The sequence below is a fragment of the Drosophila tropicalis genome, unplaced genomic scaffold, assembly GCF_018151085.1.
Source record: "Drosophila tropicalis isolate 14030-0801.00 unplaced genomic scaffold, ASM1815108v1 contig_1109, whole genome shotgun sequence".
Lineage (NCBI taxonomy): Eukaryota > Metazoa > Arthropoda > Insecta > Diptera > Drosophilidae > Drosophila > Drosophila tropicalis.
The window spans coordinates 210,354-237,880 of record NW_027172477.1 but is presented as its reverse complement, the minus strand read 5'-3'; the positions used below and the strand labels follow the sequence as shown (position 1 = coordinate 237,880).

Here is a 27,527-nt window from a genome sequence, read left to right as displayed (position 1 = left end):
CGACTCATAGGTTTTCTCATTCAGTTAGTTCCTTCTGCTCGGGCAACAACTGAATCAATGCTCCAAGTTACATTGGAAATTTTATTTTATAAAAATAATGTTTTACGAGAAGTTTTTAAATGAGGGAAAATAAAGTTTTAAAGTTGATTGGAAATTTTATAGGAATATTTTCCGCCTGTCGGAAAAGTAATTGAACTAATTGAATTTTTTCCCAATTTGTTGAAAATTCAGTTTAATAGACGTATTAAAAAGCCTTGGTGCGCCATATATTCCGATTTTACCATGAACCGTCGCACGAAGAACGGGACAGGAGGCATAGTCCATTTGACACTTTTGGCCAATGATTTGGCCGTCAAACACCTCCAGGCGTAGGATAAAGCGTTTCAATTAAAGGACAGTTAATAGCACTCATTATATTAATTTCAGTCGGGGAAAATGTGTTGTAGAATTTGAAAATTTGCTTTGTTCAAAACATGAGTCAACTTGAATTGCACTAACACATCTCCGTTTGAAACGTACACATAAAAAGGAAGAACAAAAACGCGTTGCAGAATTTGGCAAAGCTTTTCCTTGGAATGACTGATACAGCCCAAGCCAAAAGCACCTTCTCCCACATCAGAATTGAAATTGGAGGTCTGAAAACCACACAAAAAACAATAAAAATGGAAATACTATCTGGGTATTATAGAAAGAAAGTTATAAATAGGGTAGAGCGTTATGAAATCGGTTAGACTGCTGGGGTGCATTGGCAGGAGAAATGCTGCTTTTAAATAGGAAGAAAAGTTTTAATTACAACTCAATTGAGAAGACATAGGAACAGAAAGAGCAGCCCTAACGACAATCCTGAAGAAAGCGAGGAATTCTGATTCTCTCTAAATTAGTTAGTGAAGTATTTAGTTGTCAAGTGACCATTGTAATGATGACTCACAATCTTAGACGGGATAAGATACACCCCAACAAAAGACCGGAAAACAGGCCATATGTCATTGTAGTAACAGCCTCCTGTAACTACCGAAATTTTTGGCGTTTGCTCCGAGACTTTTTTCCGCACTTTGCAGACTATAGAAAGGTGCGCTGTCTTGCGTGCAATAATGAAGCTCTAGTCCTGGAATTTGCTGGTAAGATCTACATATATTGCAGCTGCTGATGATGACACAATGGATTGTGTACCGCAAACTCTTTGCTCTCTTGAGGGCAGTTGGTCTTGCAGATTTTTTGCGCTTATCACAGGCTAGAGTTGTGATTCCACAAGTCCAGTCTTGAAATCTGAAATCTTCTAACTATTTGAAAAACAGAACATTGTTCTAGAAACCGACAAATGGGCTGTGCTGAACTTGGATTCACTGGATTAGAACGATTAGGGATCATCACGTCCACGTAAAAGTTCTACAAAATGTTATGCTACCAAATACAGAGGATAAAATGTCATTAGTTTGGGTTTTCCAGCAGGACAATGACCCCAAGCACACGACCAAAAAAGCCAAAAAGTGGTTTCAAAAAAAGCGAAAAAGTCTTCGGAAAAGGCAGTTCACACCTGCAACCCAACATCCAACAAAGCGCTTTGGATGTGAAAGAAAGTTGGGAGAGGATTCCTTTTTCTAGATGCCAGGATGTCATGCCATTCCGTAATAGCCAATAAAGGATACTCAAGAAAACATATAGACTAGTAAAATACCATATTTATACCCTTGCATTGGTCAGATGTTTGTAACGCACAGATGGAGATGGTATATATTAGACATCTGCATGAATGCATCCAAAATTGCAAATTAACCATTCATTATAAAAACGTGTACACCTTTTTTCTGTACAATTTTAAATGGGTGCAAGTGTATACTGACAGCTTGACAGCTAGACTTCTCACTCACTTTCATGTTGTACAGCAGTTAATGAGTACACTAAAATTGCTGTACAGCACATTTACTTACTTACTGTACAGTCAGTTAATATTATTTGCAAATATATATATAAAAATAAAGAAAATAAATAAAAAATCAGAATGTAATATGCAAGAAAAGTTAGCCAATATAACTCTTAATATTACATATTTATTTCAGAAAATAAATCATAATATAAAAAAATTCAACATTTGAGTGCAAGAACATAATCTTATTCACCTTATCATCTGTGGTTGCGATTTTATATTTATAATGAATAAGGTTTTTGGCAACAGAGAAAGCTCTTTCTGATGCTGCACTGCTCGCAGGAACGGCTAATAACTTGCAAGCAACCTTGAAAAGTAAGGGAAATCGCTGATTGTTGTTTTTCCACCAACTCAACACATGAAAGTCTGCGTTATATGGAATATTTACATATTCATATGTTCGAATTTCATTACTTATAATAGATTGAATATTATTATTATGGATGGGTTGTACATAATCCATTTCCACAAAGTTGGATAGTTGCTCCCCCTCAAGCTTCTTTGAACACGCATCGAAAGGACCCAGAATTTTTGCCAATGCGCTCATGTTTTGAATCCTGCTTATTTCATTCTTCTCAATTAATATGTTGTATATTTCCATCCAGTTCAACTCAATTGATTTGAATAGGTGGAATATCGTATTCCAACGTGTTGGACAGTAGCTCCTTAAGGTGCTTTTTAAAAAGAAATTTGACCTGACTTTTTAAAATACTTCACAAGTTTGCTGCAGCGATCCACAGTCTTCTCCAATTCTGGCACCTCATCCACAGCTTCACCAATAACAGGGTTCTTTCTGCGACATAATGAATCGTCAACGATATATGTATATGATACTTTGAAGAAGTCGTCTGTCCATATATCCGACGCTATGCTATATCCAAGTTTCGTATCATCAACTACTCCTTTTTTTATTTCATTAAAATGATATTCGTATAGAGCTTCGATGTTTCGTGAGATGGTAGTGGGATGCGGCAATAATGATTCAACATTAACACTTTCCCCGAAGTTCGCACCAACAGATATTAAAAACTGGGCTATGTTTTTTAGTCCTGGATCCGCAATAATATTAAAGGATCGCCCATTCTTTATTGTCCATTCAGTTGCTAGCTAAGTGCACAACTTCACAATGGTTGCGTTTACGACTATTTGCCATTATGTAGCATTTGTTCTGTACTAAATTCGATGTGCTTTCTTCGAATTTATACACATTTTTGCATGTATTACACACCACTACGTCGGGGTTTTCTAAGCCACTACGTCGGGGTTTTCTAAGCCGTTTTCGTCCACTATTCGAGAAAAGGTGTCCCAAACTTTGCTTCGACCTCTTTTAAGCGATGGCTTAAGTTCGTTCGCCAATAATTTTAATTTGATATTGGCGGCGTACTGTTTAAAATGAGTTCCTGCATTTGAACTGTCCAACGATGAGTACTGGTTGAATATTTTACTTTACGACTTCACACATATATAACCTTGCAAAAGACAATTACAAAGACGAGACGAACACAATTATTTATTGATTTAACAAATTTCTTTGTAATTTAACATTAATAAATTATATATAATTTTATTTTAGCATAAACTTACGCTTACGTTCGCATTTCGTTGTTCAAAATATTATACTCACCTCTACAGATGAATGACAAAACATATTAACTGTTCCAGTGGTGTACAACATGAAAAAAGTGACATATACTGTACTCACTTACAAAGAGTGCATTTATTACTGTCACTCACTCTAAGTGAGAACAGTATTTTTACTGTACTCGGTTCTTATAGCTACTCGAATATACTGTACAGCAGATAATGAGTACAGTATTTTGCAGTACTATGATGTTGGAAATGAATACATTCATGCAGACCTCTAGTATATACATTTTTGGTCAGCATGATATAGCCAGCTAAGTCGATACGGCCATGTCCGTCTCTCCGTCCGACACCATAAATTTGCTTTTGCGTTGGTTTCAGGTTCTTATCTACTTCTGGACACCCCTGACTATTATTGTTTCGCTTGTATAGTTTGGTTTTTATGGATAACCAAAGTAAGTTTTATAATCCTATACTCACTTTTGCTCATCACTGTCGTTTAAGTTTTTAGAATCTAGACTTTTCGTAAGTAGCTCAAATAGGAACAATCATTGGTAACACAGGCCGACATTTTTGAGGTCATGAAAAAGTGTTTCAAGTTCAATAGGTTTCCTTTAGTAACTGGGGGGTGCTGATCACGGCCCTGTTCGCTAACCCTTCCTGAACCCACCATACCTTGGCAAACTATTGGGTTTGATTGATTGCCCCTTAACGGCAGCATAGTCATGGATTCAGGTGACGGACTCCTCAAAGAATTAGTTTACGCAAACATGACGAAATTTCAAGTTACAGGTTTAAATCCAAACAAAAGGGTTTTCATGAATTAATATTCTAAGAAATTACAAAATAAAGATATGCAAAAAGATATAGCAAAATAAATTTAAATACGATAATTAGAGCAAATATAGATTAAAAAAAAATTCATAGTAATTCAAAAGAGATTTGGGTAATGTGGCCGCGTGTGCCAGTTGGCAATGAAACAAATACTTATAGTATATACATGTGTGTGTTAACTCACGATTTATCCAACGGTGCAATCTCTGGGCCCATCGATGCTGCAGGGATTTGCTGTATAATTTAGTTATTAAAAAAATGAAATGCACTAAAGCCAATCTCAACGATTACATACCCATTAGGTTTCCTACTAAGGAAAACTGATTTTACTTAACCAAATAGGGACTTAATTTTAATAATATTTAAAGTGTCGTTACGTTACTTAAACTAATAATTCATTCAAATTTCTTTTAGTTCAGCAAAAATTTACGTTAATCAAAGAGAAAAAAAGAAGTATGAAAAGGTGTTGCCGTGGTGCAACAAAAAAAAAATAGTATCCAAACCAAAGGGCTGCTACTCCATACTTTGCGTAAAGATGAAACAAGAAAAGGTAGCAGGACTTCTACTAAGTGTGCATATGCACCAAAAAGAAATCGAAAAGTAGTACATAGATCTCGCTCAAATTGGGAGTATTGATTTGGTCTAGCAGTGGACTGTACCTTTAAAATTAATGGGATAATTTAACCTTGTGATTCTTTGCTACTGAATCAGTTGAGTGCCAATTTATTACTGAACGAAAAAGAGAGAAAAGCGCCGACGCAGCAGCGCACAGATATGTGTGTGTGTACAATGCTTCTATATGTGTCGATTCTTATAAATACATGTGACTTATCGATAAACGCAATCCGTTCATGAACATCCCGGCCCGCCCTGAAACACAGTTTCTGAACGGGGCAATACCGCAACCTTGGTGATTGGCCGAGTTAATTCTCCTGAAGAGGTCTTGAGTCTGACCGCTCGAACCAATTGATCCTTGCCTGGGTAGGCTTCGAGAACCAGCGCCAGATGCCAGTGAGCTGGTGGGGTGTTAGATTCTTTTACGAGTACCACATCTCCGACTGATATATTTGGTGCTGTGGTGGTCCACTTTGGACGCTGTTGCAATGTGGTAAGATACTCCTGGTGCCATTGCTTCCAGAAGCCTTGCATCATAGATTGGATACTTTGCCAGTACCCAAGTCGGCCCACGGGAAGTTGGCCTAAGTCTGCCACTGGTATGGTTGTGAGAGGCCTGCCGATCAAGAAATGTGCTGGTGACAAATAATTGACATCTGTGTCCGAGTTGTAACACAAGGGTCGTGAGTTGACCACTGCACTGACTTGTGCAAGTAGAGTTCGCATCTGCTCGTAGGTGAGAGTAGATTTCCCAATGACTCGACGAATATGCAGCTTTACGCATCTGACTGCAGATTCCCACTTTCCTCCCCCAATGAGGAACATGTGGCGGAATGAATACCCATTGAATGCCATCATTCGCCAGAGTGTTCGTAACCTTTTCGATGTGTGGTTGAGATGCCAGCAGCTTCTGCATTTCATCAAGAGCGCGTTTAGCTCCAATGAAATTCGTCCCGTTGTCGCTATAGATTTTGTTACACTTGCCACGCAAAGAGACGAAACGTCTTAGCGCGGCCAAGAATGAGTCGGTGCTCAAATCCGTTACAAGTTCCAGATGGATTGCCGATGTGACCAGACAAACAAATAGGCATATGTAGCCCTTACCAATGCGCGGTTTGCGCCCCTTTCCATCCTTAAGAAGGATTGGACCAGCATAGTCACATCCAGTGTTTACAAATGGAAGTGCCTGAGTGACACGAATGCTGGGTAGATCAGCCATCCTTTGTTGTGATGTATGATGCCGTTGTCGAAAACAAGCCAAACAGTCGTGTGTGACTTTCCTTATCAAGTTCCTTGCGCCAAATATCCAGAATCTTTGGCGTACCAAAACAAAAAGTGATGAGACACCAGGGTGCAGGTTAACCCTGTGTTCGTATTCAAGTACCAGCTTGGTGATACGATGAGATTTCGGTAGCAAAACTGGATGTTTCGCCTCTGTGGACAATTGCGAGTGGTGCAAGCGTCCTCCAACCCTGAGTAGTCCGTCCTTGTCGATCATTGGCGAGATTTTAGCCAGCTGAGATCGACTTCGCAATGGTTTATTTGCGAGTAGCAATTTATAGTCATCCTGAAAGCAGGTTTGCGCGTGGCGCAAGCATACAATGCGTGCCGCGGTGATTTCCTCAAACGTAAGACTCTTTGAGCACTTGTCTCCAAATGGACCCTTAGTGCGCCGTAGAAAGCGTAGGACATAGCCAACAGTATGAACGAGCGTCAACCATAAAGATTCTCGTTGAACAAGATGATCGAGTGGATGATCAGGAGCTGCATTTACTAATGCAGTCAGAGAATTGATTTTGACTTCCTTTTGTATGTTCTTTTCTGAAATATCCAAACAGACTTGTGAGTTGTTTAACCTTACCATAAACTGATCCGCGTCACGTATCCATGACGGGCCATTCCACCATAACTGAAAGTCCCTTAGGTCCGCAGCCATGAGACCTCTGGATGCACAATCAGCTCGATTTGATTTGGAGTCCACATGACGCCAATTATGCCTTGGAATGGTGTCCAGAATTTCCGAAGTTCTGTTCCCAACAAATGTTTTTAGTCGAGAAGGTGCGTATGATAGCCAATATAGTACGATTGTGGAATCGCACCATGCAAAAACCGTGACCTTTTGATGTCGAAGTGCCGCCTTTATCGAACGTATGAGTTGACTTAGGAGCAGTGCCGCGCAAAGCTCTAGGCGAGGCAGAGATTGCTGCTTTAGCGGAGCCACCCTAGATTTCGCAGCCATAATCGATGTAGAGATCGAGCCATCCTTGTTGATTACTCTGCTGTACACTACAGCAGCGTATGCCTTCGTAGATGCATCGGAGAATCCATGCAATTCAATGTTGTCGGTGTCGTTGACAACTAACCGGGGTATTTGAATATGTTATAGAATATCCAATTGTCCGCTAGTTGCTTAGGGAGTTTGTCATCCCATCCCAAATCGAGAAGCCATAATTGTTGAAAGAGTATTTTGAATTGGACCACAATTGGTGCCAAAAGCCCAAGTGGATTAAAGATCCGTGAGACATCCGATAGAACTTGTCGTTTTGTACAATAGACATTTCCTTTTAGACCAACATTATAAGACAATGTATCAAGACCAGGTTGCCAGTAAAGTCCAAGAACCTTCACTGGAGATGATTGTGTAGAATCAGTTCCTTCTGTTGGTATGCGAGGTGTGTTCGATACCCATTTCCCAAGCTCCAAATTAGCACATGACATAAGTTGAATAAGTTCCTTTTGATTTTGTATCAGTTCCTCCTCACTGTTTGACCCAGTGAGCACATCGTCGACATAAAAATCCTCTTGTAAGATTTTTGCAGCATTCGGGAATTCCTGCTGATGATCAGTAGCCAGTTGCTCTAATACCCTAACAGCCAGGAATGGTGCACATGAGGTGCCATAAGTGACGGTGCATAGTTGATAGTGTTTGATTGGATCCGATGGTCTTTCTCTCCAGACAATTCTCTGGAAGTCGCGGTGTTTGTTGTTCACCCAAATCTGCCGGAACATCTTGACTATGTCCGCTGAGAATACAAATTTATACATCCGAAAGCGCAAGCAGACAGCAAATAGATTGCGTTGAATGCTAGGCCCTGTAAAGAGATAATCGTTTAGTGATTTGCCTTTGGTGTCGCAAAATGATCCGTCGAAAACTACTCTCAGTTTCCGACCCAAAACTGGGTGATGTGGTAGATAAAACCGTTGTCCATTATTGACTTCATCAGGTGGGATTTCGCGCATATGCCCCAAATCGAAGTATTCCCACATAAAGTTGACATATTTTGCTCTTAGATTTGCATCTTGATGTAAACTCCGTTCCACCGATTGGAAACGATTAAGAGCTCCTTGTAGAGTATCCCCAAATTCAGGATTAGTGACCTTGAATGGAAGTTCCACGATGTACTTCCCCTTTTCATCTCGAGTGTGCGTAGCGAGAAAGTGTTTCTCCACTTGTTCATCATCAGGTTCCAATTTGCTTGTAGAACTGATGTCCTCTAGCTCCCAAAACCTCTGGAGCGAAGCGTTAACATCAATGTATGATGTCAAAGCGAAAGCGTTGTTAGCTTGGGGCATCGTTATAGAGCTGATGACCCATCCGAAAATCGATGATATTGCAATGAGTTTTCCCGTATTGTCATACAACTTTTTCCCTGTAATTGCAGACCAAACGTGTTCACCACCCAAAAGAACGTCAATTGGAGCGTTTGTGGTGAATTCCGAGTCGGCGAGTTGAAGATCGCTAAAAACATCAAGTGCCGATGCGTCAATGTTCTGTCTTTCTAGTGTTGATGTGATTTTGCCAAGAACATACAGGTCACTTCGGTACAGTTAAGTGATTGTTTGAATACTTTGACTTGATCTGAAGCGTGCTGCTTCCCCTTGTGGTGTCAGCCTGAACCGAACAGATTCTTGTGACCAAAATGGATGATGCCGACCGTGGCAATCCAAGTGCTTGTATGCATCGTTCTGATACATATGAAAGTTCCGAACCAGTATCTAGTAAAATACGACATGTGATGTAGTCTCCATTTACCTTTTGAACATAAACCGTTGCAGTAGGCAATATGCTTCGATTTAAACTTTGTCCTGTTTTCGATTTTGCAGTGCTTTGTGAACAAACCGTTGCTGGTGCACTCCCATTATGAGCCACTAGTCTTGTTGTAGACAAATCGTGATGAGAAGCGTTTGGACTCCGCTGATTCTCTCTTTTACCTTGTTGCAAATTCCTTAAAGCCATTGAGTTACCTGGATCATGGACCAGCGAATGGTGCTTACCTCTACAATATTTGCACGAGAATGATGATGGACAGTTTTTGACCATATGCCCTGATTTCAGGCAGTTATAACATAAAACCTTTTCCCTGATAAACATACGACGTTCTGCACATGTTAAATCCATGAATTGTTGACAGCCATACAACTTATGATCCGTCGCCTGACATTTGGTGCAGCTGCCAGCTTGAACTGCAACCATCGAGTGTGTGACCCTTTTTGTATGTATGATTTGCGCTGGCGTTTTGCCTCCAGACGCAATCTCCCGTTTACTGAGCTCTAATTCCTCACAACGATCATCTAAAAACTTGAAGAATTCCTCCAGTGTGGGCGCCTTATTGCCCATGCTGCGCTCAATCCACCTGCGCCGTGTATCAGCGTCAAGCTTTTCCAATACCAGATATTGTATCCAGCAGTCCCGTCCTGTTTGATTGATCGCATCCAGACCGCGAACAATCTCATTTGTACCATCTGATACCTTGCGTAAGATGGATACATCAATTTTGTTTGTCGTTGGTAGACCCATAAATTGTTCCAAAAACGAGTTTACAATATGGCGTGGCCTATTGTACCTTTCCTTTAAGCGTTCCCAAGCTGTGTTGTAAGCCGTGTCAGTTATTGCCAGGTGCCGCACCAAGTTGGCAGCATCATCGACAAGCAGTGTTTTCAAGTGATGAAACTTTTGAGTGTTGGTTAACTCCCTTTTTGTTGTGTATCGTGCTCTCATAGATATCTTGAAAAGCTGGCCACTCTGTGTAGAGTCCAGCGAACCGTTTTATTTCAATCTTCGGCAATTCGTTGCTATGCAAGAATGCCGTCGTGTTGTTTCCCGAAGTTGAACCCGAAGCAGCCACCTCAATGCGAACGGGCATCGACAAGTTCGAACTGCTCTGGTTTGTAGCTAACTGTTCAAAGAGTTGTTGTTGTTGTTGCAGCAAATGAACGATGTCGTCGTTATATGCGTGCAGACTCATGGCGCCATAAAGAATATGCCTTCAAGTACTTCTCCTCGTAGGTCACGTGATCGACCTCTGGATCCACATAGCCGTCCACATCTTCCAGTAGGGCTATGGAATCCTCTATTCCATTAAATTCCTTCCACACGGACTGGAGTTGATCCATCCGAGCGGCTAGCTCAGTAGTTGATGTAGTTTGGGTTCTTTCCGACCAATCCAGAATTCTTGTGATGCTGGCCTTGAGTCGGCTCCGTCGACCCACCAATGCCTTTAGTTCTTCCATTGCAAAGAACTATTCCAGAGTAATAACCCACCAAACTTTCCAATAGATCCAAAGAAATTCGAACGAAAAGCACCTTATTCGAACGAAAACCGATTCCCTTATTCGGCTCGAATGACCAAATTATGATTTGGTCTAGCAGTGGACTGTACCTTTAAATTAATTTGATAATTTAACCTTGTGATTCTTTGCTACTGAATCAGTTGAGTGCCAATTTATTACTGAACGAAAAAGAGAGAAAAGCGCCGACGCAGCAGCGCACAGATATGTGTGTGTGTACAATGCTTCTATATGTGTCGATTCTTATAAATACATGTGACTTATCGATAAACGCAATCCGTTCATGAACAAGTATAATGTTGATATTAGCCGGGGAGTTGCGTCATTTCATCACCAGACTATTTTAGCGTGGCCTATGGCGATGATTATTGATGAAATGGAAGGGTTGATAAAGTAAATCCGAGGCTCGCTGGTGTCTTGGTTATTGAACGATGTTCCAACGAAGAAAATATCAGCGATTGGGCTGGGGTACAATCAACCAAATTGTCCCAAAGAAAATGAAAAATCCAAGGCTGCTTGAAAGCCAAAAGTTGCTTGGTCGACGCCACGCGACCGAAATATAAATTTTAACTGAAATATAACGGGGCTTAAATTCTAATATTTTCACTAAATTTCATTTTATATCACCTTATTCTTCGAATATTCACTAATATTTTTATTCACTTTAGCCAAATATGTACATATATTACTGCCTTGTGCAGTACTGTACTTTTTAAACGATGATGTAATAAGCAAGTGTTTCACAAATATATATGTACATATATATATATATTTATTTGAATATTAATATTCACGTCCTTCCGCAATCAAAGTATCAAGTTAAATGAAAAAGCCTGTACCAAAAATTCTGTTTCTAAGCAAATGCAATGCATGCGAACGAATTCTAACAGATCTTTTCAATGCTACCTCTTGTTTTAAAGCAATATGCGATTCAAAATCTTCGGAAAGAATTAGTAGGTCATCGAGGTAAACGAATACCCTTGTGCGCAAATAAGATGGTATGACACGATCCATAAGTCTACATAAAGTCTGCGGGGCGTTGCACAAACCAAAGGGCATCACTTTATATTGGTAAAGTGGCCGGTTAGGTATTGTGAAAGCGGTGTATTGACGTGAGCTTTCCTCTAACGGAATTTGCCAGAAGGCGTGCTTCATGTCCAGTCCAGTAATAAATCGAGCAGGTGGCAGCCTGCTAAGTATTCCATCAATATGGGGAAAAGGATACGCGTCCTTACGAGTGCACTGATTCACTGCTCTAGAATCTAAACATAATCGAACTTTATCGCCACGTCTCACCAATACACAATTGGAGCTCCATGGGCTGTTACATTCTTCAATGATATCTAAATCTAACATTCTATCTATTTCCGTGAACATTAACTTCTCAATGGCCGGCGAAATTGGCCAATGCCTTTCTTTAATGGACCTAGTACTATCAACTTCAATCTTATGATCAATGAGATGTGTGCGACCTAATCCTTCTTTATCGTAGCAGGGTAATTTAATTGCAAAATTAAGTTTTTGCTGCTGAGACTCAGACAAACGATGCATTTTTTACGGAATCTCCATGATCACTTCTTTTTTCTTTAATAATATCCGATACTATTAGTGGTTCTTCCTTCAATTCATCTATTAAACCAAATTTACGCCAAAAATCTATTCCAAGATATATGTCTTGTTTTAAATCAGGAATAATAAAGAAATCAAGGGGTTTGGAAAGTTGCCGATACGTAATGTCACTTGTCAATTTACCTTTAAAAAACATTCAGAATCGTTGGCCGTAATTATTTTGCCTGAACAATTGCGTGTTTTAGGATGCTTTAAAAACTCTTTAGCTACCTTACTTCCTAAGCAACTAATGTTAGCGCCACAGTCTAAAAGAGCAGTGAAGGTCTGGCCTTCTATCATTATTTCTGTGTACAATCGATTATCTGATCGGGAAAATATACTGGAAATCAATTTCTTGCGGTTATTTCTAACCTTCTTCCAAAAGAAGCGTAGTCTATGCGTAGAGCGCTTAGACTTAATCTTTGGTCGTATGCTGTCTACTTCACCAAAGATGCGATGACGAACGGTCTCATACTGAGCCAAACGTAGGTGAAGAGGACGAAATGGCCTTTTATCGACTGTTTTCGAAGTTGGTCCTACATTTCCTTGTGACTCTGTTTCTTTCCTACAAACAAGAGGTTCACATTCCTCTGTTTGGGAATATTTATCCTTCATTATTGGTCTGGATGCGACAACGAAGTGTTGATCGCCGCATCCGTCGGTCGGTTTTCCTGCGGGTTGCAATTACGACAACGCGGCTTAAAAACACTTACGGCTCCGCAACCATAGCAAAATACAGTACGCGGTTCCAGACAGATATCAAAACGGTGTCCAGGCTTCCGGCAGTTCCAACATGTAAGTTTATGTTGAAAAGTATCCAGTTTTATCTATAGCAACTTTTCCATCACCGATATCTAAGAGTTGTTTTGAAAGTGTTTCAGCGGATTGATCTTGAAGCATTTGAACGCGCATATTTATTTTTAGCTGTAATTTTTCAATACTACACACGTTGATCTCATCAGTGTATGTTGAACGTGGAATGACTGGAATGACTGTTTGTCTGAAAATGTTTTGCCAGTTCCACCCTGTGCATCCAAAAAGAAGAACCCACCTTGTCCAGCTGAAATTGCGAGCATGATGCGAACATAAATGGTTCTTTCTACAGTACTGTACTGCAGTTCACGATTCTTTTCGGGGCATCCATGTTTTTGTTTGAGTCTATGTGAAATAGCGTGGTACTTGTGAATAGAGTAATGTTCGTGCAAAGGCACCAAAATCATCCGCACGATTACACAATTCAAAAAATGTAGTGAGTGTAGTTTTATGTGAAAAATACACGCTGACCGTTTTCAAGATGGATGGCTAACTGAACAACTGCTGGATCCCGTTCATGAATCGGAAAACCAAAGATACGCCAAGCAGCTTCATTGGAGCTGATGTACCCACCAATTTGGTAGAGCGTAATTTCATCGTTTTTATTCACTGGAGGAGCATTCATATTAGTATTTTCCACTCTAAACACAGCCATATCACTGCCTTTATGGACATACTTGCAAATGTATTTGATGCTGCAGAACTCAACATTAATATGAGCATTATATGTCTTGCTCAGCAAAGGCGGGAACAACTAATTATATGACGATTGATCAGTTATCGACCGGATAGAAAAATTGTTAAATTACTAAAATGGTTATTAAAAAATAAGGGTTGATCGTAGAAGGGTGAAAATTGAGGATTGTATGTATTTTTATATGCCGTGACACAAGAATTTTATATATTAGAATACAGAATACATATACCTCAATTTGATAATTCAGAGAAAATATTCGGCTGCCAGAGCGGTCAAACAAGGCGCTAAACAAAAAAACAGACTGGCAACACCATAATTTATGAATAATAGCGTTTGCTCACACTGAAATCTAGCTTCAGCCCATTTTCCGCTTTTCAACACTGTTAAGTAAATATTCACTTAAAAATCAATTCTTTAAGAGGTCGGCTTTTAATATTTCCTGAAAAGTTACTCGTATTATCTTGGCTATAGAAGTAATAAATTTGATGTCTGGATGTTCAGTGTTTCACTTCCAACATTCAAATCGTTTCCCGTTGATTTCTATGTACTAGTTATCGATAGAAATGTCAGTGTTGCACAGTACTGAGTAGTCCCATTACACAGCACTGTTTTCATTTTCATCAAGTAGGCGTCGAGAAATTTCTATCGAAAATGTTATAAATACGGGGACGACTCATAGGTTTTCTCATTCAGTTAGTTCCTTCTGCTCGGGCAACAACTGAATCAATGCTCCAAGTTACATTGGAAATTTTATTTTATAAATATCAAAGAAGTTAAATTCGGCTATGCCGAAGTTTATATACCCTTGCAGTCCTTGACAATAATAATTTCACATGTTCAAAATTTCTTTTCTGCAACTCAATTCATTAATATACAAACAAAACAATTTTACTCTTCATACTATGTACAATTTGTTCTTCTTCTTCCCTCATTCCCTAAGCAAAGCAACGCACGCATACACATACAGTTTATGTAGCGTTGCGTCTGTGTGTGTATGCATGTGCTCTGTTGATTTGATGATGACGTAGTAGGCAGCAAGCAGAGCTGCCGGCAGCGATTGAACCGATTTATATAGACTGTAACTTGTGTTCTATTTATCCGATCAGGGTCAAATTTTGGGATCTGAGATTTTATATCAAATTCTATTATATTGGTAAATTTCATGGGGATACTCCAATTTTTGCAAAAATTTTTGTTCCAGAGCTATATGATATAGTAGTCCGATCCCAAAGATTTTCATACTTTATCTCACCCGGGTAAAAAAAAGCTCCCAAAAAAAAAATTTCATCCCGATAGCTCTTAAGATGGCTGAGTAAAACGCGTACGCACCGACGGACAGACGGACAGACGGACAGACGGACAGACGGACAGACGGACAGACGGACAGACGGACAGACGGACATGGCTATATCGACTTAGCTTCTCATGCTGATCAAGAATATATATACTTTATGGGGTCGGAAACGTCTCCTTCTGTGCGTTACAAACATCTGACCAATTTTATAATACCCTCTGCAAGGGTATAAAAATAATGTTTTACGAGAAGTTTTTAAATGAGGGAAAATAAAGTTTTAAAGTTGATTGGAAATTTTATAGGAATATTTTCCGGCTGTCGGAAAAGTAATTGAATTAATGGAATTTTTTCTTAATTTGTTGAAAATTCAGTTTAATAGACGTATTAAAAAGCCTTGGTGCGCCATATATTCCGATTTCACCATGAACCGTCGCACGAAGAACGGGACAGGAGGCATAGTCCATAGTGTCCATTTGACACTTTTGGCCAATGATTTGGCCGTCAAACACCTCCAGGCGTAGGCTAAAACGTTTCAATTGAAGGACAGTTAATAGCTCTCATTATATTAATTTCAGTCGGGGAAAATGTGTTGTAGAATTTGAAAATTAGCTTTGTTCAAAACATGAGTCAACCTGAATTGCACCAACACAACTCCGTTTGAAACGTACACATAAAAAGGAAGAACAAAAACGCGTTGCAGAATTTGGCAAAGCTTTTCCTTGGAATGACTGATACGGCCCAAGCCAAAAGCACCTTCTCCCACATCAGAATTGAAATTGGAGGTCTGAAAACCACACAAAAAACAATAAAAATGGAAATACTATCTGGGTATTATAGAAAGAAAGTTATAAATAGGGTAGAGCGTTATGAAATCGGTTAGACTGCTGGGGTGCATTGGCAGGAGAAATGCTGCTTTTAAATAGGAAGAAAAGTTTTAATTACAACTCAATTGAGAAGACATAGGAACAGAAAGAGCAGCCCTAACGACAATCCTGAAGAAAGCGAGGAATTCTGATTCTCTCTAAATTAGTTAGTGAAGTATTTAGTTGTCAAGTGACCATTGTAATGATGACTCACAATCTTAGACGGGATAAGATACACCCCAACAAAAGACCGGAAAACAGGCCATATGTCATTGTAGTAACAGCCTCCTGTAACTACCGAAATTTTTGGCGTTTGCTCCGAGACTTTTTTCCGCACTTTGCAGACTATAGAAAGGTGCGCTGTCTTGCGTGCAATAATGAAGCTCTAGTCCTGGAATTTGCTGGTAAGATCTACATATATTGCAGCTGCTGATGATGACACAATGGATTGTGTACCGCAAACTCTTTGCTCTCTTGAGGGCAGTTGGTCTTGCAGATTTTTTGCGCTTATCACAGGCTAGAGTTGTGATTCCACAAGTCTAGTCTTGAAATCTGAAATCTTCTAACTATTTGAAAAACAGAACATTGTTCTAGAAACCGACAAATGGGCTGTTCAAGTTCAGACTTGGATTCACTGGATTAGAACGATTAGGGATCATCACGTCCACGTAAAAGTTCTACAAAATGTTATGCTACCAAATACAGAGGATAAAATGTCATTAGTTTAGATTTTCCAGCAGGACAATGACCAAGCACACGACCAAAAAAGCTAAAAAGTGGTTTCAAAAAAGCTGAAAAGTCTTCGGAAAAGGCAGTTCACACCTGCAACCCAACATCCAACAAAGCGCTTTGGATGTAAAAGAAAGTTGGGAGAGGATTCCTTTTTCTAGATGCCAGGATGTCATGCCATTCCGTAATAGCCAATAAAGGATACTCAAGAAAACATATAGACTAGTAAAATACCATATTTATACCCTTGCATTGGTCAGATGTTTGTAACGCACAGATGGAGATGGTATATATTAGACATCTGCATGAATGCATCCAAAATTGCAAATTAACCATTCATTATAAAAACGTGTACACCTTTTTTCTGTACAATTTTAAATGGGTGCAAGTGTATACTGACAGCTTGACAGCTAGACTTCTCACTCACTTTCATGTTGTACAGCAGTTAATGAGTACACTAAAATTGCTGTACAGCACATTTACTTACTTACTGTACAGTCAGTTAATATTATTTGCAAATATATATATAAAAATAAAGAAAATAAATAAAAAATCAGAATGTAATATGCAAGAAAAGTTAGCCAATATAACTCTTAATATTACATATTTATTTCAGAAAATAAATCATAATATAAAAAAATTCAACATTTGAGTGCAAGAACATAATCTTATTCACCTTATCATCTGTGGTTGCGATTTTATATTTATAATGAATAAGGTTTTTGGCAACAGAGAAAGCTCTTTCTGATGCTGCACTGCTCGCAGGAACGGCTAATAACTTGCAAGCAACCTTGAAAAGTAAGGGAAATCGCTGATTGTTGTTTTTCCACCAACTCAACACATGAAAGTCTGCGTTATATGGAATATTTACATATTCATATGTTCGAATTTCATTACTTATAATAGATTGAATATTATTATTATGGATGGGTTGTACATAATCCATTTCCACAAAGTTGGATAGTTGCTCCCCTCAAGCTTCTTTGAACACGCATCGAAAGGACCCAGAATTTTTGCCAATGCGCTCATGTTTTGAATCCTGCTTATTTCATTCTTCTCAATTAATATGTTGTATATTTCCATCCAGTTCAACTCAATTGATTTGAATAGGTGGAATATCGTATTCCAACGTGTTGGACAGTAGCTCCTTAAGGTGCTTTTTAAAAAGAAATTTGACCTGACTTTTTAAAATACTTCACAAGTTTGCTGTAGCGATCCACAGTCTTCTCCAATTCTGGCACCTCATCCACAGCTTCACCAATAACAGGGTTCTTTCTGCGACATAATGAATCGTCAACGATATATGTATATGATACTTTGAAGAAGTCGTCTGTCCATATATCCGACGCTATGCTATATCCAAGTTTCGTATCATCAACTACTCCTTTTTTTTATTTCATTAAAATGATATTCGTATAGAGCTTCGATGTTTCGTGAGATGGTAGTGGGATGCGGCAATAATGATTCAACATTAACACTTTCCCCGAAGTTCGCACCAACAGATATTAAAAACTGGGCTATGTTTTTTACTCCTGGATCCGCAATAATATTAAAGGATCGCCCATTCTTTATTGTCCATTCAGTTGCTAGCTAAGTGCACAACTTCACAATGGTTGCGTTTACGACTATTTGCCATTATGTAGCATTTGTTCTGTACTAAATTCGATGTGCTTTCTTCGAATTTATACACATTTTTGCATGTATTACACACCACTACGTCGGGGTTTTCCAAGCCACTACGTCGGGGTTTTCTAAGCCAGTACGTCGGGGTTTTCTAAGCCACTACGTCGGGGTTTTCTAAGCCGTTTTCGTCCACTATTCGAGAAAAGGTGTCCCAAACTTTGCTTCGACCTCTTTTAAGCGATGGCTTAAGTTCGTTCGCCAATAATTTTAATTTAATATTGGCGGCGTACTGTTTAAAATGAGTTCCTGCATTTGAACTGTCCAACGATGAGTACTGGTTGAATATTTTACTTTACGACTTCACACATATATAACCTTGCAAAAGACAATTACAAAGACGAGACGAACACAATTATTTATTGATTTAACAAATTTCTTTGTAATTTAACATTAATAAATTATATATAATTTTATTTTAGCATAAACTTACGCTTACGTTCGCATTTCGTTGTTCAAAATATTATACTCACCTCTACAGATGAATGACAAAACATATTAACTGTTCCAGTGGTGTACAACATGAAAAAAGTGACATATACTGTACTCACTTACAAAGAGTGCATTTATTACTGTCACTCACTCTAAGTGAGAACAGTATTTTTACTGTACTCGGTTCTTATAGCTACTCGAATATACTGTACAGCAGATAATGAGTACAGTATTTTTAAAAACACTTAACTACTGTACAGTACTATAATGTTGGAAATGAATACATTCATGCAGACCTCTAGTATATACATTTTTGGTCAGCATGATATAGCCAGCTAAGTCGATATAGCCATGTCCGTCTCTCCGTCCGACACCATAAATTTGCTTTTGCGTTGGTTTCAGGTTCTTATCTACTTCTGGACACCCCTGACTATTATTGTTTCGCTTGTATAGTTTGGTTTTTATGGATAACCAAAGTAAGTTTTATAATCCTATACTCACTTTTGCTCATCACTGTCGTTTAAGTTTTTAGAATCTAGACTTTTCGTAAGTAGCTCAAATAGGAACAATCATTGGTAACACAGGCCGACATTTTTGAGGTCATGAAAAAGTGTTTCAAGTTCAATAGGTTTCCTTTAGTAACTGGGGGGTGCTGATCACGGCCCTGTTCGCTAACCCTTCCTGAACCCACCATACCTTGGCAAACTATTGGGTTTGATTGATTGCCCCTTAACGGCAGCATAGTCATGGATTCAGGTGACGGACTCCTCAAAGAATTAGTTTACGCAAACATGACGAAATTTCAAGTTACAGGTTTAAATCCAAACAAAAGGGTTTTCATGAATTAATATTCTAAGAAATTACAAAATAAAGATATGCAAAAAGATATAGCAAAATAAATTTAAATACGATAATTAGAGCAAATATAGATTAAAAAAAAATTCATAGTAATTCAAAAGAGATTTGGGTAATGTGGCCGCGTGTGCCAGTTGGCAATGAAACAAATACTTATAGTATATACATGTGTGTGTTAACTCACGATTTATCCAACGGTGCAATCTCTGGGCCCATCGATGCTGCAGGGATTTGCTGTATAATTTAGTTATTAAAAAAATGAAATGCACTAAAGCCAATCTCAACGATTACATACCCATTAGGTTTCCTACTAAGGAAAACTGATTTTACTTAACCAAATAGGGACTTAATTTTAATAATATTTAAAGTGTCGTTACGTTACTTAAACTAATAATTCATTCAAATTTCTTTTAGTTCAGCAAAAATTTACGTTAATCAAAGAGAAAAAAAGAAGTATGAAAAGGTGTTGCCGTGGTGCAACAAAAAAAAATAGTATCCAAACCAAAGGGCTGCTACTCCATACTTTGCGTAAAGATGAAACAAGAAAAGGTAGCAGGACTTCTACTAAGTGTGCATATGCACCAAAAAGAAATCGAAAAGTAGTACATAGATCTCGCTCAAATTGGGAGTATTGATTTGGTCTAGCAGTGGACTGTACCTTTAAAATTAATGGGATAATTTAACCTTGTGATTCTTTGCTACTGAATCAGTTGAGTGCCAATTTATTACTGAACGAAAAAGAGAGAAAAGCGCCGACGCAGCAGCGCACAGATATGTGTGTGTGTACAATGCTTCTATATGTGTCGATTCTTATAAATACATGTGACTTATCGATAAACGCAATCCGTTCATGAACATCCCGGCCCGCCCTGAAACACAGTTTCTGAACGGGGCAATACCGCAACCTTGGTGATTGGCCGAGTTAATTCTCCTGAAGAGGTCTTGAGTCTGACCGCTCGAACCAATTGATCCTTGCCTGGGTAGGCTTCGAGAACCAGCGCCAGATGCCAGTGAGCTGGTGGGGTGTTAGATTCTTTTACGAGTACCACATCTCCGACTGATATATTTGGTGCTGTGGTGGTCCACTTTGGACGCTGTTGCAATGTGGTAAGATACTCCTGGTGCCATTGCTTCCAGAAGCCTTGCATCATAGATTGGATACTTTGCCAGTACCCAAGTCGGCCCACGGGAAGTTGGCCTAAGTCTGCCACTGGTATGGTTGTGAGAGGCCTGCCGATCAAGAAATGTGCTGGTGACAAATAATTGACATCTGTGTCCGAGTTGTAACACAAGGGTCGTGAGTTGACCACTGCACTGACTTGTGCAAGTAGAGTTCGCATCTGCTCGTAGGTGAGAGTAGATTTCCCAATGACTCGACGAATATGCAGCTTTACGCATCTGACTGCAGATTCCCACTTTCCTCCCCAATGAGGAACATGTGGCGGAATGAATACCCATTGAATGCCATCATTCGCCAGAGTGTTCGTAACCTTTTCGATGTGTGGTTGAGATGCCAGCAGCTTCTGCATTTCATCAAGAGCGCGTTTAGCTCCAATGAAATTCGTCCCGTTGTCGCTATAGATTTTGTTACACTTGCCACGCAAAGAGACGAAACGTCTTAGCGCGGCCAAGAATGAGTCGGTGCTCAAATCCGTTACAAGTTCCAGATGGATTGCCGATGTGACCAGACAAACAAATAGGCATATGTAGCCCTTACCAATGCGCGGTTTGCGCCCCTTTCCATCCTTAAGAAGGATTGGACCAGCATAGTCACATCCAGTGTTTACAAATGGAAGTGCCTGAGTGACACGAATGCTGGGTAGATCAGCCATCCTTTGTTGTGATGTATGATGCCGTTGTCGAAAACAAGCCAAACAGTCGTGTGTGACTTTCCTTATCAAGTTCCTTGCGCCAAATATCCAGAATCTTTGGCGTACCAAAACAAAAAGTGATGAGACACCAGGGTGCAGGTTAACCCTGTGTTCGTATTCAAGTACCAGCTTGGTGATACGATGAGATTTCGGTAGCAAAACTGGATGTTTCGCCTCTGTGGACAATTGCGAGTGGTGCAAGCGTCCTCCAACCCTGAGTAGTCCGTCCTTGTCGATCATTGGCGAGATTTTAGCCAGCTGAGATCGACTTCGCAATGGTTTATTTGCGAGTAGCAATTTATAGTCATCCTGAAAGCAGGTTTGCGCGTGGCGCAAGCATACAATGCGTGCCGCGGTGATTTCCTCAAACGTAAGACTCTTTGAGCACTTGTCTCCAAATGGACCCTTAGTGCGCCGTAGAAAGCGTAGGACATAGCCAACAGTATGAACGAGCGTCAACCATGAAGATACTCGTTGAACAAGATGATCGAGTGGATGATCAGGAGCTGCATTTACTAATGCAGTCAGAGAATTGATTTTGACTTCCTTTTGTATGTTCTTTTCTGAAATATCCAAACAGACTTGTGAGTTGTTTAACCTTACCATAAACTGATCCGCGTCACGTATCCATGACGGGCCATTCCACCATAACTGAAAGTCCCTTAGGTCCGCAGCCATGAGACCTCTGGATGCACAATCAGCTCGATTTGATTTGGAGTCCACATGACGCCAATTATGCCTTGGAATGGTGTCCAGAATTTCCGAAGTTCTGTTCCCAACAAATGTTTTTAGTCGAGAAGGTGCGTATGATAGCCAATATAGTACGATTGTGGAATCGCACCATGCAAAAACCGTGACCTTTTGATGTCGAAGTGCCGCCTTTATCGAACGTATGAGTTGACTTAGGAGCAGTGCCGCGCAAAGCTCTAGGCGAGGCAGAGATTGCTGCTTTAGCGGAGCCACCCTAGATTTCGCAGCCATAATCGATGTAGAGATCGAGCCATCCTTGTTGATTACTCTGCTGTACACTACAGCAGCGTATGCCTTCGTAGATGCATCGGAGAATCCATGCAATTCAATGTTGTCGGTGTCGTTGACAACTAACCGGGGTATTTGAATATGTTATAGAATATCCAATTGTCCGCTAGTTGCTTAGGGAGTTTGTCATCCCATCCCAAATCGAGAAGCCATAATTGTTGAAAGAGTATTTTGAATTGGACCACAATTGGTGCCAAAAGCCCAAGTGGATTAAAGATCCGTGAGACATCCGATAGAACTTGTCGTTTTGTACAATAGACATTTCCTTTTAGACCAACATTATAAGACAATGTATCAAGACCAGGTTGCCAGTAAAGTCCAAGAACCTTCACTGGAGATGATTGTGTAGAATCAGTTCCTTCTGTTGGTATGCGAGGTGTGTTCGATACCCATTTCCCAAGCTCCAAATTAGCACATGACATAAGTTGAATAAGTTCCTTTTGATTTTGTATCAGTTCCTCCTCACTGTTTGACCCAGTGAGCACATCGTCGACATAAAAATCCTCTTGTAAGATTTTTGCAGCATTCGGGAATTCCTGCTGATGATCAGTAGCCAGTTGCTCTAATACCCTAACAGCCAGGAATGGTGCACATGAGGTGCCATAAGTGACGGTGCATAGTTGATAGTGTTTGATTGGATCCGATGGTCTTTCTCTCCAGACAATTCTCTGGAAGTCGCGGTGTTTGTTGTTCACCCAAATCTGCCGGAACATCTTGACTATGTCCGCTGAGAATACAAATTTATACATCCGAAAGCGCAAGCAGACAGCAAATAGATTGCGTTGAATGCTAGGCCCTGTAAAGAGATAATCGTTTAGTGATTTGCCTTTGGTGTCGCAAAATGATCCGTCGAAAACTACTCTCAGTTTCCGACCCAAAACTGGGTGATGTGGTAGATAAAACCGTTGTCCATTATTGACTTCATCAGGTGGGATTTCGCGCATATGCCCCAAATCGAAGTATTCCCACATAAAGTTGACATATTTTGCTCTTAGATTTGCATCTTGATGTAAACTCCGTTCCACCGATTGGAAACGATTAAGAGCTCCTTGTAGAGTATCCCCAAATTCAGGATTAGTGACCTTGAATGGAAGTTCCACGATGTACTTCCCCTTTTCATCTCGAGTGTGCGTAGCGAGAAAGTGTTTCTCCACTTGTTCATCATCAGGTTCCAATTTGCTTGTAGAACTGATGTCCTCTAGCTCCCAAAACCTCTGGAGCGAAGCGTTAACATCAATGTATGATGTCAAAGCGAAAGCGTTGTTGATATTGCAATGAGTTTTCCCGTATTGTCATACAACTTTTTCCCTGTAATTGCAGACCAAACGTGTTCACCACCCAAAAGAACGTCAATTGGAGCGTTTGTGGTGAATTCCGAGTCGGCGAGTTGAAGATCGCTAAAAACATCAAGTGCCGATGCGTCAATGTTCTGTCTTTCTAGTGTTGATGTGATTTTGCCAAGAACATACAGGTCACTTCGGTACAGTTAAGTGATTGTTTGAATACTTTGACTTGATCTGAAGCGTGCTGCTTCCCCTTGTGGTGTCAGCCTGAACCGAAGAGATTCTTGTGACCAAAATGGATGATGCCGACCGTGGCAATCCAAGTGCTTGTATGCATCGTTCTGATACATATGAAAGTTCCGAACCAGTATCTAGTAAAATACGACATGTGATGTAGTCTCCATTTACCTTTTGAACATAAACCGTTGCAGTAGGCAATATGCTTCGATTTAAACTTTGTCCTGTTTTCGATTTTGCAGTGCTTTGTGAACAAACCGTTGATGGTGCACTCCCATTATGAGCCACTAGTCTTGTTGTAGACAAATCGTGATGAGAAGCGTTTGGACTCCGCTGATTCTCTCTTTTACCTTGTTGCAAATTCCTTAAAGCCATTGAGTTACCTGGATCATGGACCAGCGAATGGTGCTTACCTCTACAATATTTGCACGAGAATGATGATGGACAGTTTTTGACCATATGCCCTGATTTCAGGCAGTTATAACATAAAACCTTTTCCCTGATAAACATACGACGTTCTGCACATGTTAAATCCATGAATTGTTGACAGCCATACAACTTATGATCCGTCGCCTGACATTTGGTGCAGCTGCCAGCTTGAACTGCAACCATCGAGTGTGTGACCCTTTTTGTATGTATGATTTGCGCTGGCGTTTTGCCTCCAGACGCAATCTCCCGTTTACTGAGCTCTAATTCCTCACAACGATCATCTAAAAACTTGAAGAATTCCTCCAGTGTGGGCGCCTTATTGCCCATGCTGCGCTCAATCCACCTGCGCCGTGTATCAGCGTCAAGCTTTTCCAATACCAGATATTGTATCCAGCAGTCCCGTCCTGTTTGATTGATCGCATCCAGACCGCGAACAATCTCATTTGTACCATCTGATACCTTGCGTAAGATGGATACATCAATTTTGTTTGTCGTTGGTAGACCCATAAATTGTTCCAAAAACGAGTTTACAATATGGCGTGGCCTATTGTACCTTTCCTTTAAGCGTTCCCAAGCTGTGTTGTAAGCCGTGTCAGTTATTGCCAGGTGCCGCACCAAGTTGGCAGCATCATCGACAAGCAGTGTTTTCAAGTGATGAAACTTTTGAGTGTTGGTTAACTCCCTTTTGTTGTGTATCGTGCTCTCATAGATATCTTGAAAAGCTGGCCACTCTGTGTAGAGTCCAGCGAACCGTTTTATTTGAATCTTCGGCAATTCGTTGCTATGCAAGAATGCCGTCGTGTTGTTTCCCGAAGTTGAACCCGAAGCAGCCACCTCAATGCGAACGGGCATCGACAAGTTCGAACTGCTCTGGTTTGTAGCTAACTGTTCAAAGAGTTGTTGTTGTTGTTGCAGCAAATGAACGATGTCGTCGTTATATGCGTGCAGACTCATGGCGCCATTGCAGTCGCCAGACAATGGTGCTTCTTGCTGTACCAGCCGTTTTTTTCCTAGAAGTAAAGAATATGCCTTCAAGTACTTCTCCTCGTAGGTCACGTGATCGACCTCTGGATCCACATAGCCGTCCACATCTTCCAGTAGGGCTATGGAATCCTCTATTCCATTAAATTCCTTCCACACGGACTGGAGTTGATCCATCCGAGCGGCTACCTCAGTAGTTGATGTAGTTTGGGTTCTTTCCGACCAATCCAGAATTCTTGTGATGCTGGCCTTGAGTCGGCTCCGTCGACCCACCAATGCCTTTAGTTCTTCCATTGCAAAGAACTATTCCAGAGTAATAACCCACCAAACTTTCCAATAGATCCAAAGAAATTCGAACGAAAAGCACCTTATTCGAACGAAAACCGATTCCCTTATTCGGCTCGAATGACCAAATTATGATTTGGTCTAGCAGTGGACTGTACCTTTAAATTAATTTGATAATTTAACCTTGTGATTCTTTGCTACTGAATCAGTTGAGTGCCAATTTATTACTGAACGAAAAAGAGAGAAAAGCGCCGACGCAGCAGCGCACAGATATGTGTGTGTGTACAATGCTTCTATGTATATGTGTCGATTCTTATAAATACATGTGACTTATCGATAAACGCAATCCGTTCATGAACAAGTATAATGTTGATATTAGCCGGGGAGTTGCGTCATTTCATCACCAGACTATTTTAGCGTGGCCTATGGCGATGATTATTGATGAAATGGAAGGGTTGATAAAAGTAAATCCGAGGCTCGCTGGTGTCTTGGTTATTGAACGATGTTCCAACGAAGAAAATATCAGCGATTGGGCTGGGGTACAATCAACCAAATTGTCCCAAAGAAAATGAAAAATCCAAGGCTGCTTGAAAGCCAAAAGTTGCTTGGTCGACGCCACGCGACCGAAATATAAATTTTAACTGAAATATAACGGGGCTTAAATTCTAATATTTTCACTAAATTTCATTTTATATCTCCTTATTCTTCGAATATTCACTAATATTTTTATTCACTTTAGCCAAATATGTACATATATTACTGCCTTGTGCAGTACTGTACTTTTTAAACGATGATGTAATAAGCAAGTGTTTCACAAATATATATGTATATATATATATTTATTTGAATATTAATATTCACGTCCTTCCGCAATCAAAGTATCAAGTTAAATGAAAAAGCCTGTACCAAAAATTCTGTTTCTAAGCAAATGCAATGCATGCGAACGAATTCTAACAGATCTTTTCAATGCTACCTCTTGTTTTAAAGCAATATGCGATTCAAAATCTTCGGAAAGAATTAGTAGGTCATCGAGGTAAACGAATACCCTTGTGCGCAAATAAGATGGTATGACACGATCCATAAGTCTACATAAAGTCTGCGGGGCGTTGCACAAACCAAAGGGCATCACTTTATATTGGTAAAGTGGCCGGTTAGGTATTGTGAAAGCGGTGTATTGACGTGAGCTTTCCTCTAACGGAATTTGCCAGAAGGCGTGCTTCATGTCCAGTCCAGTAATAAATCGAGCAGGTGGCAGCCTGCTAAGTATTCCATCAATATGAGTGCACTTACGAGTGCACTGATTCACTGCTCTAGAATCTAAACATAATCGAACTTTATCGCCACGTCTCACCAATACACAATTGGAGCTCCATGGGCTGTTACATTCTTCAATGATATCTAAATCTAACATTCTATCTATTTCCGTGAACATTAACTTCTCAATGGCCGGCGAAATTGGCCAATGCCTTTCTTTAATGGACCTAGTACTATCAACTTCAATCTTATGATCAATGAGATGTGTGCGACCTAATCCTTCTTTATCGTAGCAGGGTAATTTAATTGCAAAATTAAGTTTTTGCTGCTGAGACTCAGACAAACGATGCATTTTTTACGGAATCTCCATGATCACTTCTTTTTTCTTTAATAATATCCGATACTATTAGTGGTTCTTCCTTCAATTCATCTATTAAACCAAATTTACGCCAAAAATCTATTCCAAGATATATGTCTTGTTTTAAATCAGGAATAATAAAGAAATCAAGGGGTTTGGAAAGTTGCCGATACGTAATGTCACTTGTCAATTTACCTTTAACAAAACATTCAGAATCGTTGGCCGTAATTATTTTGCCTGAACAATTGCGTGTTTTAGGATGCTTTAAAAACTCTTTAGCTACCTTACTTCCTAA

General features: G+C 39.9%; 3 protein-coding genes across 3 annotated transcripts; all 3 read right to left on the bottom strand.

Moving 5' to 3' along the window:
• Positions 1-5,191: 5,191 nt before the first annotated feature.
• On the bottom strand, positions 5,192-5,812 carry LOC137573389 (uncharacterized). The gene has a single exon (XM_068285327.1). The coding sequence runs from the start codon at positions 5,810-5,812 to the stop codon at positions 5,192-5,194; it is 621 nt and encodes a 206-aa protein (XP_068141428.1).
• Positions 5,813-6,168: 356 nt separating this feature from the next.
• On the bottom strand, positions 6,169-9,755 carry LOC137573381 (uncharacterized). The gene is made up of 4 exons (XM_068285317.1): positions 9,521-9,755; positions 7,720-8,607; positions 6,342-7,315; positions 6,169-6,270 (listed from the first exon to the last, which is right to left on the bottom strand). The coding sequence occupies exons 1-4, from the start codon at positions 9,753-9,755 to the stop codon at positions 6,169-6,171; spliced, it is 2,199 nt and encodes a 732-aa protein (XP_068141418.1).
• Positions 9,756-10,183: 428 nt separating this feature from the next.
• On the bottom strand, positions 10,184-25,629 carry LOC137573376 (uncharacterized). Its single transcript, XM_068285304.1, has 4 exons — positions 24,482-25,629; positions 22,872-23,617; positions 20,396-22,467; positions 10,184-10,477 (listed from the first exon to the last, which is right to left on the bottom strand). The coding sequence occupies exons 1-4, from the start codon at positions 25,627-25,629 to the stop codon at positions 10,184-10,186; spliced, it is 4,260 nt and encodes a 1,419-aa protein (XP_068141405.1).
• Between the last annotated feature and the right edge of the window lie 1,898 nt (positions 25,630-27,527).